The sequence below is a fragment of the Lissotriton vulgaris genome, chromosome 1_1, assembly GCF_964263255.1.
Source record: "Lissotriton vulgaris chromosome 1_1, aLisVul1.2, whole genome shotgun sequence".
NCBI lineage: Eukaryota > Metazoa > Chordata > Amphibia > Caudata > Salamandridae > Lissotriton > Lissotriton vulgaris.
The window spans coordinates 1,614,099,025-1,614,111,326 of record NC_141685.1 but is presented as its reverse complement, the minus strand read 5'-3'; the positions used below and the strand labels follow the sequence as shown (position 1 = coordinate 1,614,111,326).

Below are 12,302 nucleotides of genomic sequence, written 5' to 3'. Positions count from 1 at the left end.
CCCGCCAAACTGAGCTCCAACAGAAACCACCTGAAGTGCATCCTAATCAACACTCGCTCCGTCCACAGACACGCCGTCCAACTCTTGAACCTGATCGACTCAACATCTCCAGACGTCGCCTTCCTCATGGAAACCTGGATGAACGCCTCCTCAGCATCCGACATCGCCATCGCCATCCCGGACGGATACAAGATCACCCGGAGGGACCGCGGCAATCAGACCGGAGGAGGCATCGCCATCGTCCACAAGAACACCATCCGCATCACGACCAACACCGACGACACCCTCAAAGCCGCCGAACACCTGCACTTCCAGATCCACACCGACCCCAAGACCACCCTCAGAGGCACCCTCATCTACAGACCCCCGGGACCACGCACACATTTCAGCGAAGACATCGCCGACTTCATCAGCCCGCACGCCCTCGCCTCCGCTGACTACATCCTCCTCGGGGACCTCAACTTCCACCTGGAGAACAACAACGACCGCAACACCACCACCCTGCTGGACAACCTCGCCAACCTCGGCCTCAAGCAGCTGGTTACCACCCCCACCCACTACGCCGGACACACACTCAACCCCATCTTCTCCTCCAGCAAGGACATCGCCTTCAGCCACGCCACCGGACTCCACTGGACGGACCACAGCTGCGTCCACTTCAGCTTCAGGAAGAACACGATCCACCACCACCAGCCACAGGTTGCACGCAGAAACTGGAACAAGATCACAGCCAACCAGCTTGCCGCATCCCTGAGCCATGACCCCCCCGCCAGCTCAGCGAACCCCAGCCAGGCCGCCAACAACCTCACAATGTGGATCACCAAGTGCGCAGACGACCTAGCCCCACTGAGGACCCCGCCCATCAGTCCCGGCAGTAAGAAAGCACCATGGTTCACCAACGAACTCAAGAGCTCCAAGAAGAACTGCCGTGCCCTCGAGAGAACCTGGCGCAGAAACCCAACACCAGACAACATGACCACCCTCAAGCTCGCCACTCGAAAACACCACCAACTGATCCACGCCACCAAGAAAACCTCATTCAAGGAACGACTGGACAACAACGCACACAACAGCAAGGAACTCTTCAACATCGTCAAAGAGCTCGCCAACCCCAACGCCGGAAACAACGACATCACCCCATCACAAGACCTCTGCAACTCCCTCGCCTCCTACTTCCACAACAAGATCGCAGACATACACAACAGCTTCAGCACACAGCCGACGCAACCCACGACCGCACCGGCACCCCCCACCACCACCCTCCGCGCCTGGACCCCGATCAACACCGAAGAAACCCAACGCACAATGAACTCCATCCACTCCGGATCTCCTACCGACCCCTGCCCCACCACGTCTTCAACAAAGTCGACGCCGTCATCGCACCCCACCTGCGGGACATCATCAACACCTCCTTCGACACCGCCACCTTCCCGGAGAGCTGGAAGCACGCCGAACTCAGAGCTCTACTGAAGAAACCATCAGCAGACCCCACCGACCTCAAAAACTACCGCCCCATCTCGCTCCTCCCGTTTCCGGCCAAAGTCATCGAGAAGACCGTCAACAAGCAGCTGGCCGCCTTCCTCGAGACGAACGGATCACTCTACCTCTCGCAGTCTGGCTTTAGGGCCAACCACAGCACCGAGACCGCTCTCATCGCAGCCACCGATGACATCCGAGCCCCGCTCGACAACGGGGAGACTGCGGCCCTCATCCTCCTGGACCTCTCCGCGGCGTTCGACACTGTCTGCCACCGCACCCTAGTGCAGCGCCTCAGCAACGTCGGTATCCAAGAGAAGGCCCTTGATTGGATCATCTCCTTCCTCGACGGAAGGACAGAGAGTCCGCCTCCCCCGTTCAGATCAGAAGCCACCGAAGTCATCTGCGGCGTTCCTCAAGGCTCCTCGCTCAGCCCCACCCTCTTCAATGTCTACATGAGCCCCCTTGCGGCCACCGCACGTCAACACAACCTCAACATCATCTCTAACGCTGACGATACCCAGTTGATCCTCTCCCTCACCAATGACCCCGCCACCGCCAGAGCCAACCTACACGAAGGGATGAAAGACGTCGCCGAGTGGATGAAGAACAGCCGCCTGAAACTGAACTCAGACAAGACGGAAGTCCTGATCCTGGGCTCGTCACCCTCCGCCTGGGACGACTCCTGGTGGCCCCCCACCCTGGGCAGCGCACCCATACCGACAGACCACACACGCAACCTGGGCTTCATCCTGGACTCCTCCCTCTCCATGACCAGACAAGTCAACGCTGTCTCGTCATCGTGCTTCAACATTCTGCGCAGGCTACGTAAGATCTTCCGGTGGATCCCCACCGAGACCAGGAAGACGGTCACCCAGGCCCTCGTCACCAGCCGACTGGACTACGGCAACTCCCTCTACGCCGGAACCACTGCCAAACTCCAGAAGAGACTCCAGCGGATCCAGAACGCCTCAGCAAGACTCATCCTCGACATCCCCCGACACAGCCACATCTCCGGATACCTGAGAGACCTGCACTGGCTCCCGGTCAACAAGAGAATCATGTTCCGACTCCTCACCCACGCACACAAGGCCCTTCACAACCAAGGCCCAAGATACCTCAACAGCCGCCTCAGCTTCTACACTCCCTCACGCCAGCTCCGTTCGACCAACCATGCCCTCGCCGCCGTCCCCCGCATCCTAAGGTCCACCACAGGAGGAAGGTCCTTCTCCTACCTGGCCGCCAAGACGTGGAACTCCCTCCGACCCACCACCGCCGGAATCAGGACCACCTCGCCTTCAGGAAAAAGCTCAAGACCTGGCTGTTCGAGCAGTAGCAGACCCCCCCTCCCCCCCTCCCCAAGCGCCTTGAGACCCTCCGGGTGAGTAGCGCGCTATATAAATGCATTGATTGATTGATTGATTGAGAGGGCTTTTTTGGTCATTCTCGTGGGGGCCATGCATGGTCAGCCCTTTTGTGGGAGGGGGCATGGCCGGGGTGTTCCTTCCTTTGTCTAGTCCTGGTTCTCCGTTGCTTCTACCTCCTCCGCTCCCGCATCGACATCCTGACTGGTTCACTCCTGGGGTGGGTCCGGATGGGGGTCCCCTCGCTTGCTTCATGGTCTCTGGACGCGAGACTGTGTCAGATCAGTGAGTGCTACAGGTGGAGTCCGGAGTGTGCGTCTTGGATTTACCCTGTCTCCCCCTAACTGTTTCAGGCCTGCTCCTTGTCCCAGGGACGCTTTGAGGCGGGTGGCTTTTTGGAGAATGTCGAGTCCTTTGTTCCAGGGACTGCCTTGATTCCCGTACCCGTGGATCAGTTGGGGTTGGAGGTTTGTTCCTTCCTGTTCCTGGTGACACGACGCCCTGAGGTTCTCAGTTCTCCAGGGGATTTTCTGGCCTCCATAGGCTTGTATGATGCTTTTCTGCATATGCCTGTTCACCCGGATTCTCAGAGGTTTATCCATTTCTGCTTCCTGGGTCGTCGCTATCTGTTCCGGGTTTTGACTTTTGGCCTCTGCTCTTCGCCCAGAATTTTTTACTGCGATTCTGGCTCCTCTTATTGGACGTTTACATGGGGAGGGCGTTTGTGGTTTTCCTTTTCTGGGCATTATTAGTATTTCTGCTTTTTCTCTTCGGGGCAGAGTTTCATGTCCGGAGGGTCTGCCTTGTCCTGATGCATCACGGCTTCCTGGTGAATGTTCCGAAGTCCTCCCTGGTTCCTGCGCGGCACTTGACTTTCATTGGGGCTCTGTTCATGTCTCCGTTGGGAATGGTGTTCCTGCCCCGTGCTTGGATTCTGTCTCTGTTGTCTGCTGTGCGGTCCATGTTGTCGGGGCCTTTCTCATCCTGTGTGCTTGTTGTTACGGGTTCAGGGCCTGATGTCTGCATCCTTGTTGACCGTTCCATGGGCTCGCCTTCACAGGTCCCGGAGTCCCCGGCGGTTCGGGTGGTCCTGGAGTGGTGGTTGGTTTTGGGTCATCTCTCCGGGGGGCGCCCGTTTCTGGTTGTTCCCTCCCGGGTTCTCTCTGCCGGTGCCGGTCTACTGGGGTGAGGGATACTCTGGGGGATTCGACGTCTCTAGGGATTTGGCCTCGGTCGGTGTTGTTTTCCACCTACAGGGTGCTGAAGGCCATCCTGTTAGGTCTGTTGGATTTTTCGGATCTTCTTCGGGGTTGCCTTGTGCGGATCCGGACGGGCGATCAGGTGGTGATGTCTTTTGTGATCCTTCATGGGGGGTGCAGGGTTCACTCCCTCGGTTGCCTATACCGTCGGTTTTGTTGTTGGGCGGTGGTGGACCTGGATTCCCTGTCTGCCATTTTCCTGCCTGGTACGGTGTACACTGTGGCAGATTGTCTGCACCGGGTGTTTCATTCCATGGGGTCTTTGTCCCTCATGCGTTTGATGTTCGGGTGCTTGCGGGAGATGTTTGGCTGTCCGATTGTGGACCTGTTTGCATCTCGGTACTATGCCAGGCTCCGCTGCTTTTGCACGATTATGCCTTGCCAGGATGCCTGGAGGGTGAACACCCTGTAGTTCCTTTGGCCGAGAGGCCTGTTATATGCCTTTCCTCCCTTTCCCTGATTCCGTTGGTGTTGCAGGAGATCGAGAGGGTGGGGTCGTTTGTCCTTCTGGTTGCTCCGGGGTGGTGCCGTCGTTCTTGATGTCCCCTGTTGCTGGAATTGGCTGTGTCTCCGTTCCAGTCCCTGGGTCTGCGGGCCTTGCTCTTGAGTGGGGATCGCTGATGCGTGCTGGTTGTTCTTTTGCGTTTTCTGGCGTCATTCAGCAGTCTCGGAGGCCTTCTACTCTTGAGTCCTATGCTAAGCATTGGGATGTCTTTGCCTCTTGGTGTATGTGTCATGGGTCTGTCGTTGGATTCTTGGACCCTATTCGTCTTCTGGATTTTTTTGAATGATGGTTTCCTTTTGTGCTTGTCCATTTCCACTCTCGGGGCTCGTTGGGCCACCATTCGGGCATTTCATGTCCTGCCTTTGGTTCATAATTTATCCTTTGATGGCTCGACTTTTAAAGACACCTTTCGGGCCTTTGGTGTCGGTGGGCCTGGAGTTCTTGACACTCACAGTGGTGTTTCTTGTGGCTCTTGCCTCTGTCAGGCATATTGGTGCGCTGGGTGCCTTCCTGCGGTCTGCTCCATTTTTGGTCATTTGCCTGATCGTGGGTTATTGCGCCCTCATCCCACGTGTATTCCTGAGGTGGTTTCTTATTTCACCGTTCTGCTGGAGTGGTTCTTCTGATTCTTTGTCCTGATCCTTCCTCGACTGAGGATTGCTTCTCCTCCTGTTGGATGTGCGTCGTGCTTTGTTGGTTTATTCATCTAGCACTTCTTCCTTTTGTGAGATTGACAATTTATTTGTCAATTTTAGTTTGTCTCGTCATGGCCTGTAGCCCTCCATCAGTCTTTGGATTAAGGTGGCCATGCTGTTGGCTTATGGTTCTGTTTCTGACCTTCCCCCTCTTCCTGTTTCTGTATCGTGGGCCACTTTTAAGGGAGTGTCCATGGTGGATGTTTGCCGGGCTGCCACTTGGTCGTCCCTGCATTCTTTCATGTCCCATTGTCGCCTTCGGGTTGGGGGTGGGGTTCTGTTTCCTTTGCCTCTTCTGTGCTTTCGGCTGGGATTCCTTGAGGCGTATGTTTCTGTGGAATTTTTGTACTTCTTGTGATTGAAATATGTCTCTCTGCATGATTTCTGTGGAGTGTTTTCCTTGCATGAAGCTGATTGCTTTGGTATCAGCTCATGGGTAATTACTGTGGTGAGGAAGACAGGACGAGGAGGTAATGCCCCGGTTACTTACCGGTAATCTTCATTACTCCGAGTCCATGTCTTCCTCGCCACAGTATAGTTTCCCTTCCCTCCCGGCCCTGGTGGTGGCTTCATGTCTGCGGCTTGGTTCTTCAGGTCATGTTGGTGCTTCTGTGTCCCTTTATGGGATTGGCTGGAGCCACTGGGGGCCATCTTGGAGGAGGGAGAGGGAGACTAGAGGGCTGTTTTTGTACTTGGAGTTCTGTGTGGAGCCGGAGGGTCATGGGTAATTACTGTGGTGAGGAAGACATGGACTCGGAGTAATGAAGATTACCGGTAAGTAACCGGGGCATTCCCCCATTTGCATGGGGGCATGGACCCATGCAAATGAGGGAATCACTTTGCCTATGCGCCTGCATAGTTTTACCAACATGGGTCCAGAGTCAATATGCCTTTAGGAGGTGCACTAAAAGTGTGCCACAAAAAGGTGGCCCACTGTCAGTGCGCCTCCTAAAGGCAACCATATAGAGGGGAGAAAGGGTATTTCATGGACCCCCCTGACATCCTCCTGCAGGCGGATGCAGTCACTTACTGCACCGGCGTGCAAGGGGATCTCTCCCCCCCACTTCAAAGTGCGGGTGGGTCGCCTCCTGCATAGTGAAACATGCTGCTGATTTGAAGCAGCCGCTCTGTACTTCACTTGAATGCGTTGCTTCCAGGGCAGAGCGTGTTCTTGGCTGACCCAGGGGCAGCACATTCTTTGTGATACGGTGCACTGTCCCTGTTTGTAACCGGTTCACCTTTTGAAAAGTGTGCTGTGGAGCAAATGGGGAAAGTGCACTATATGCATAAAACAGCCCCAGGAGAGAACACAGATATTTGCCTATTGTAAATCATCAGATGAATCTTCGTTAATAGAGTAATTGAGCTGAGAAGTCACTCAAAGTGAATAGATGTTTAGACAAAGGGCTATTTTGCTTGGTTTACTAATATAAAACGTGCACTCTTCATTGTCATTGAATAAATAACATGTATTGCTTGCATTTTGTTTTAAAGATGGTGGGTTTCTTGTTAAATGTGAGTGATTGGACTTTAAACCATTTCACAAGCAGCACATGTGCTCAGTGACAGCATGCTGAAGGCTGAAGCTGAGAAGCAAATATGCATCTCAATAATACTCACCCTAGCAGCTTTCAGGGTGCTTATCATTGTAAAGGCCCTTTGAGAAACAGACACCCTGGAAACAAAGCAATAGAGCTGGAATGAAGTGTGCCCTTGGAAGAAAGAAATCCAGACTCTTATCCCCTGCAGTCCCAGGCAACGGTGTGGGTACGCCGGGTTAAAGGTTACCTGAAGTTACCCGCCACACTTGAAACCCTATTTATGCATCACACACAGAAGGGCAGGAGAAAGTTCTACTCTTTAACATCAAGAATGACAAAGAAAGAAGTACAGACTGATAAAATTCCAACTTAACTTCATTTTTAAATATCGACTTTACTATTATCCCTCTTGAATATCACGAATATGACGTTTGATTCACAAAACTGAAAAGGGAGGCGTCTCCATTATAGAGTATTTTTTTTGGACCCAGCATTGTGGACCATACTTTACTGACAAGCCTAAAGAACAAACGATGAGTCTGAAAATAGCAATAGGAGTGATGGAGGCCTGGCTGATTAGGATGCCCTCTGGTGGTGGGGCTGGCCCTTGTAGGTTTTCTTTTCAGAATCATTCAATTCTAGAGGAGATCAGCTACCTTCTCAGTAAGGACAGGATCTTTCCCATCCTATTAAATAAGGGATTTCTCTCCTCAACTTTCCCCCTTAGAGCACTTCGAAGATAGAAATATGCTAACAAAGGGATCGTTTTACTCACCAGAGCCAGAAATTAGAACAACACAGAATTCGTTCCCCTTTTTGGCTTGGGGAGCTCCAGATTTCCAGGCCTTGTAGCTGTACAAAGCCCCATCATTCCATTTCCAGCGTCCATTCTACAGAGAGGAGGAAGACCAGTACAACCAGTGAAGAACTCACACTCTTCCAAAGCTTGATATTATAAAATAGATATCATAAGTGCGAAGCTCACGATGCTCTCTTATAAATGTACAAAGCATTCCCAGTCCTAAGCATACCTTATCCGCAGCACACACAGAAGTTACAAATCGCCATTCTGGATTGTTTATGTGCAGTAAGGGTCACCTTCCTGCACATAAACAATCATTCCCTCAACGCAGGCACCCTTGCACTATGGTGCAAGAATGCCTGTGTTGGTGCTAGGCAGCTGAATTTAGCAACAACGTAGGTAGAAACGCAGGGGTGCACAGTATTTATGTAAATACGGTGCATCCCTGAGTTTCTAAAGTGATGCACCCCGCCCCTTCATTGTAAATATGCCCCTCTATTTCAAGATACCAGGGTTAAAATAGCACTGGGCAATTATAGCTTTTCATGAAGGCTGCCTGAATCAACCATAAAGTTGAGGCAAACATACACTGCCCTCTACCTTGTGGACAAACTCAAGCTATCAGGCGGGTCCAAAGACCGTTGTAAAACGCCGAAGTAATGCTGCTTGAACCCCTGTCCTTTAAATTGGAGCGACTGATGCACAGTCCTTCTCAACCCAACTCTGACCCCTCAGTCCTGAGTAACTTCCGCCCCATTTCCTTACTCCCCTACTTAAGTAAGATCTTATAGGCCCACGTAGCGAACTGTCTTGGCTCATTTATCGAGCACTCTCAGTTCCTCGATCCTCAGCAGGCAGGATTTAGATCAGCACACTTCCACGGAGTCAGTCATCCTAGCAGTCATGGACGAGCTCAGGAGAGGAGCCGATAAAAACATCACCCATGCCCTGGTACTTTTAGACCTACCAGCCGTGTTTGACATGGTCGATCATGGCCTCCTGATCGATTGTGTCAGTAATGCTGGTATCCAGGGTCTGTCTCTGAAGTGGATCTCCTCCTTTCTCTGCAACCGATTTCAGGCAGTCCGCCTCGCCATCTTCTCTGCCAAGAAAGTGAAGCTGACCGGTGGGGTCCCACAGGGTTCTATCCTCTCTCCCCTCCTGTTTAACCTGTACATGCTATCTTTGATCTGGTCTTTATGTCAAAGAAAAGTAGTAACTTTCAACTATGCTGATGACCTTCAGCTGGTGTTCAAAATTGACTCCTCTAACACTTCTGTAGCCAACTTTCAATCCACCATGAGCTCTATTAGCGAATGGATGTATGCTAACCAATTGAAACTTAACCCTGACAAAACTGAGCTGATTCTAACTGGTGGTCATGCCAACCCTTGGAACTCTCATTTCTGGCCTCTCCTCTTAGGCAGTCCTCCACGCCCAGTAGAATCTGTAAAAAGTCTAGGGGGTAATAATCAGTAACAATTTAGCTATGAAACCCCAGATCAGTGCAGTGGTCTTTGCCTGCTTTTTTCACCTAAACAGAATTCGTAAGATCTGCAGATTTCTGACTACCGAGGCCTTGACCTTAGTCATCTTGGCCTTGGTTATCTCTCAAATTGATTATGCCAACTCACTTTATGTCGGCATCCCGGCATACCAAATTCACCATTTGCAGCGGGTACAAAACCAAGCAGCCAGGCTCATTTTCCATCAACCCAAACACCAACATGTCCGCCCTCTGATGAAGAGCCTCCACTGGCTTCTGGTGGACAAACGCTGTGCATTCAAGCAGGGCTGTACCATCTTCAAAGCCCTCAACGGGAACGGCCCAGCATTCATCTCGTCAAGGATCCATCGCTATGCCCCCTCTCGTGAACTGCACTCCTCCCATCTGAACCTGCTTACCACCCCCACTTTCAAACCTAAAAAACATGGCTGCCTCAGATTTTCATTCATGGCCCCTCAATTTTGGAACTCTATCCCTGCTGGACTGAGGTCAAACATCATACGCCCAATTCAGAACACTTCTCAAGACCCTGCTGCTCTCTCAGGCATTCGAGTAAAGACTCACTGTGTCACTGTCGTCCCTCCCACTCTCAGTGCCATGAAACCACTTGGTGTAAGTGCAATTAACAAGTATTTTTAACATAACATAACACCTGGATGACAACACCTCGACATCCCCAGTTTGGAGCCTAAACCAATGTGCCTCGCGTATTTCATCTTACCCAGACTAGGCCCCCTGTGGCTCCTCACCTCTTCCTGGTTGCCTTTTTCATTGTATAGAAGGGTACGAAATTGACACCTCAGCTATTCCCCTGCAGAGCTCCCGGAGTAACTGGTGCTGGTTTTCACCAGCAACACTCAGAGATTGCCACATTTTGACCCTGGATGATTTTTTCGAGGACTGCAATCTCATATCTTATGAACCACTAGTTAACCGTTGCAGTGTTCCACACGGACACTTCCTTGCACAATATGCCATGAAGTGAGAGATGAGTTCTACGTGGCATACATGGCATTCTATATAACCAAGACTAAACCCCTGTCTCATTATCTCCTCCAATATCTTCATACACTGGGAACTGGCAACCATCTTATTGCGCTTCCTAGACCTTTCCATACTCTAGCATGGAGCACAATAGCCCGTCTCTGGAAGGCTGTTCAACTCCCCAATGTCTGGTGCTATGGAGATTCTTGGACCTGGCTTGGGCCAAATGCAGAGAGCACTGCATTTTGCAGGGAACAGGCCAAGGGACTTCCGGAGCATCCTATCCCGAGGGAGTCTGGAGTGGGACTCCCTTGGCACTAACAGCGCTTCCAAGAGCAGAATACACTCACTCCGAACCTGCCTCAAGCTTCACTCCCTCTCATTCCGACAACACACTTTATATCCAGCCCCCCTGCTGGTACCCTTTTAATGGTCTGCAGCCCCAGGTCATGATAAATCTCAGGCCCACCTTTGCCTCACTCTACGCACATTGCGATGTAACACCTTAGACTACGAGTGGAATCGCCACACTAGTGTGGTTCATACTGGGAAGTCCTCTATCTCCTCTCCCCTTTTCACCCCAACGTCACGGTCATGCCTTGCCAGCCTATCGGTGCCAGGTTGTTTTACTTTCTCTTCCTGACCAGGCCTTTGATGGGTCGGCACTCAGCTCCCACTCTTATCTAATTCCATCTGATTTTCCACCCTCCTTTAGGTTGGCTTCAAACCCTATTTCGCCTACTACTTCTATTAATTTCCTGAGGAATTAACAATTGTCATGTACCTTTGCTACTGTTACTATTGCACTATATAAAAGCAATAAAAATAATTTTAAAAATGTGATAAGATAAAGACAAAATTTAAAGGCATCGTTATGTTTTGCTTCGATCGCATGCCACCAGAAATTAATTTGTGACCAACTTAAAGTTTGTAAAACTCTGCTCTTGAATATTTGCAAGCAAAAGTAACTATCCCGGTCATGATCATATTTGCCAGAAGGTTGGATCAGCTGTTATGGTTGGTGCTCTCTGCAAAGATATCCTAAGATATGGGCGTCTTTAGATCATGGTCTTGCTTCAACCTTAAGATGCTCTCTCAGTCCAGTAGGCAGCAGGCTTCGTTCTTCAATAATGTATTCCCAATCAAATCGGGAAACATCCCTGCACTAGCTTATGCTAAGTGGGGAATCCTGCTCTGCCTGGACAGAAACAGTACTTTCAGATCTTCCAATTCTTTTTTGATACCTTTGAGTCGGTAAGTAAAGGTAAGAATACTTACACTCCACAATTTCCCATTTTATTAGGACTGCAATTGCTAAGTGATATAATCTGGCTTCTATTCATCTTTCCACAAATATTTTGGTCTGAACTGGAAATGTTGTGTCTGCCTCTTATGAAGGGTCAGTGGGGAGTATCTCGGTGGGAAATTTGAAGTGGAGCAACTTGGTCCTCCCAGGACCCATTTATTGAATGTCATTGCCTCGGTATGACTGGAGGGTGGGAGATGGGTAATACATTCTTTACACTGTGCACAGTTGAAGAAACTATGGTGGCTTTTGCAGTCATATTGTGGTCTTGTTCTCTGTCAGTGAATCTCAGAGCAAACTATGTTTTTCCTGTGTCCACATTAGATAGGACCTCTAGTGAAGAGGCAATATGTGCACAATGTCAATTGTGCGCTGGTAAATGTCATTACTAAGATCTAGTCAGGCAAAGTTGATTAGGGTCCCTAAATTCAAGCAGGGAAGGTGGGGGGAGAAGCTTCCTGCTGGAGACAGCTAAAACCTGGAACCAACTCCCTATTACAATTAAAAAAAAATAGCCCCTCTCAACTATCATTCAGGAAGGCTATAAAATCCTGGCTCTTTACCTCCTAGTTAGAACATCATATCACCGGCAGCTCCAGACTTTTGCATTAACTTAGCACCAAGATGCCCCTGGGCATTTGTGCGCTCTACAAATTCAAAAATTAAATCAATCAATCAAATCAAATCAAATTACTCTGAATCTCAGCTTCTTCTTCAGAGTCCTCAAGACCAACATGTGGTTCACTTCACAGAGAAGACTTTATTGGAGGAGGGTATGCAGAGGGAGAATCTTCTGCAAAGTAGCAGATACCGATGTGGGTTCTCATGGCTTCCCTAGTATATTTTCTATTTCTTTAGGAAAC

General features: G+C 50.6%; 1 protein-coding gene across 2 annotated transcripts in view; it reads right to left on the bottom strand.

Moving 5' to 3' along the window:
• LOC147750900 (regenerating islet-derived protein 4-like) overlaps window positions 1-12,302 on the bottom strand; it is a 55,944-nt gene that overhangs the window by 15,666 nt on the left and 27,976 nt on the right. For both annotated transcript variants that reach the window (XM_086937218.1, XM_086937223.1), the window contains exon 5: window positions 7,616-7,730. In XM_086937218.1, the coding sequence (XP_086793344.1) occupies window positions 7,616-7,730 (115 nt within the window). The remainder of the gene's footprint in view (window positions 1-7,615; window positions 7,731-12,302) is intronic.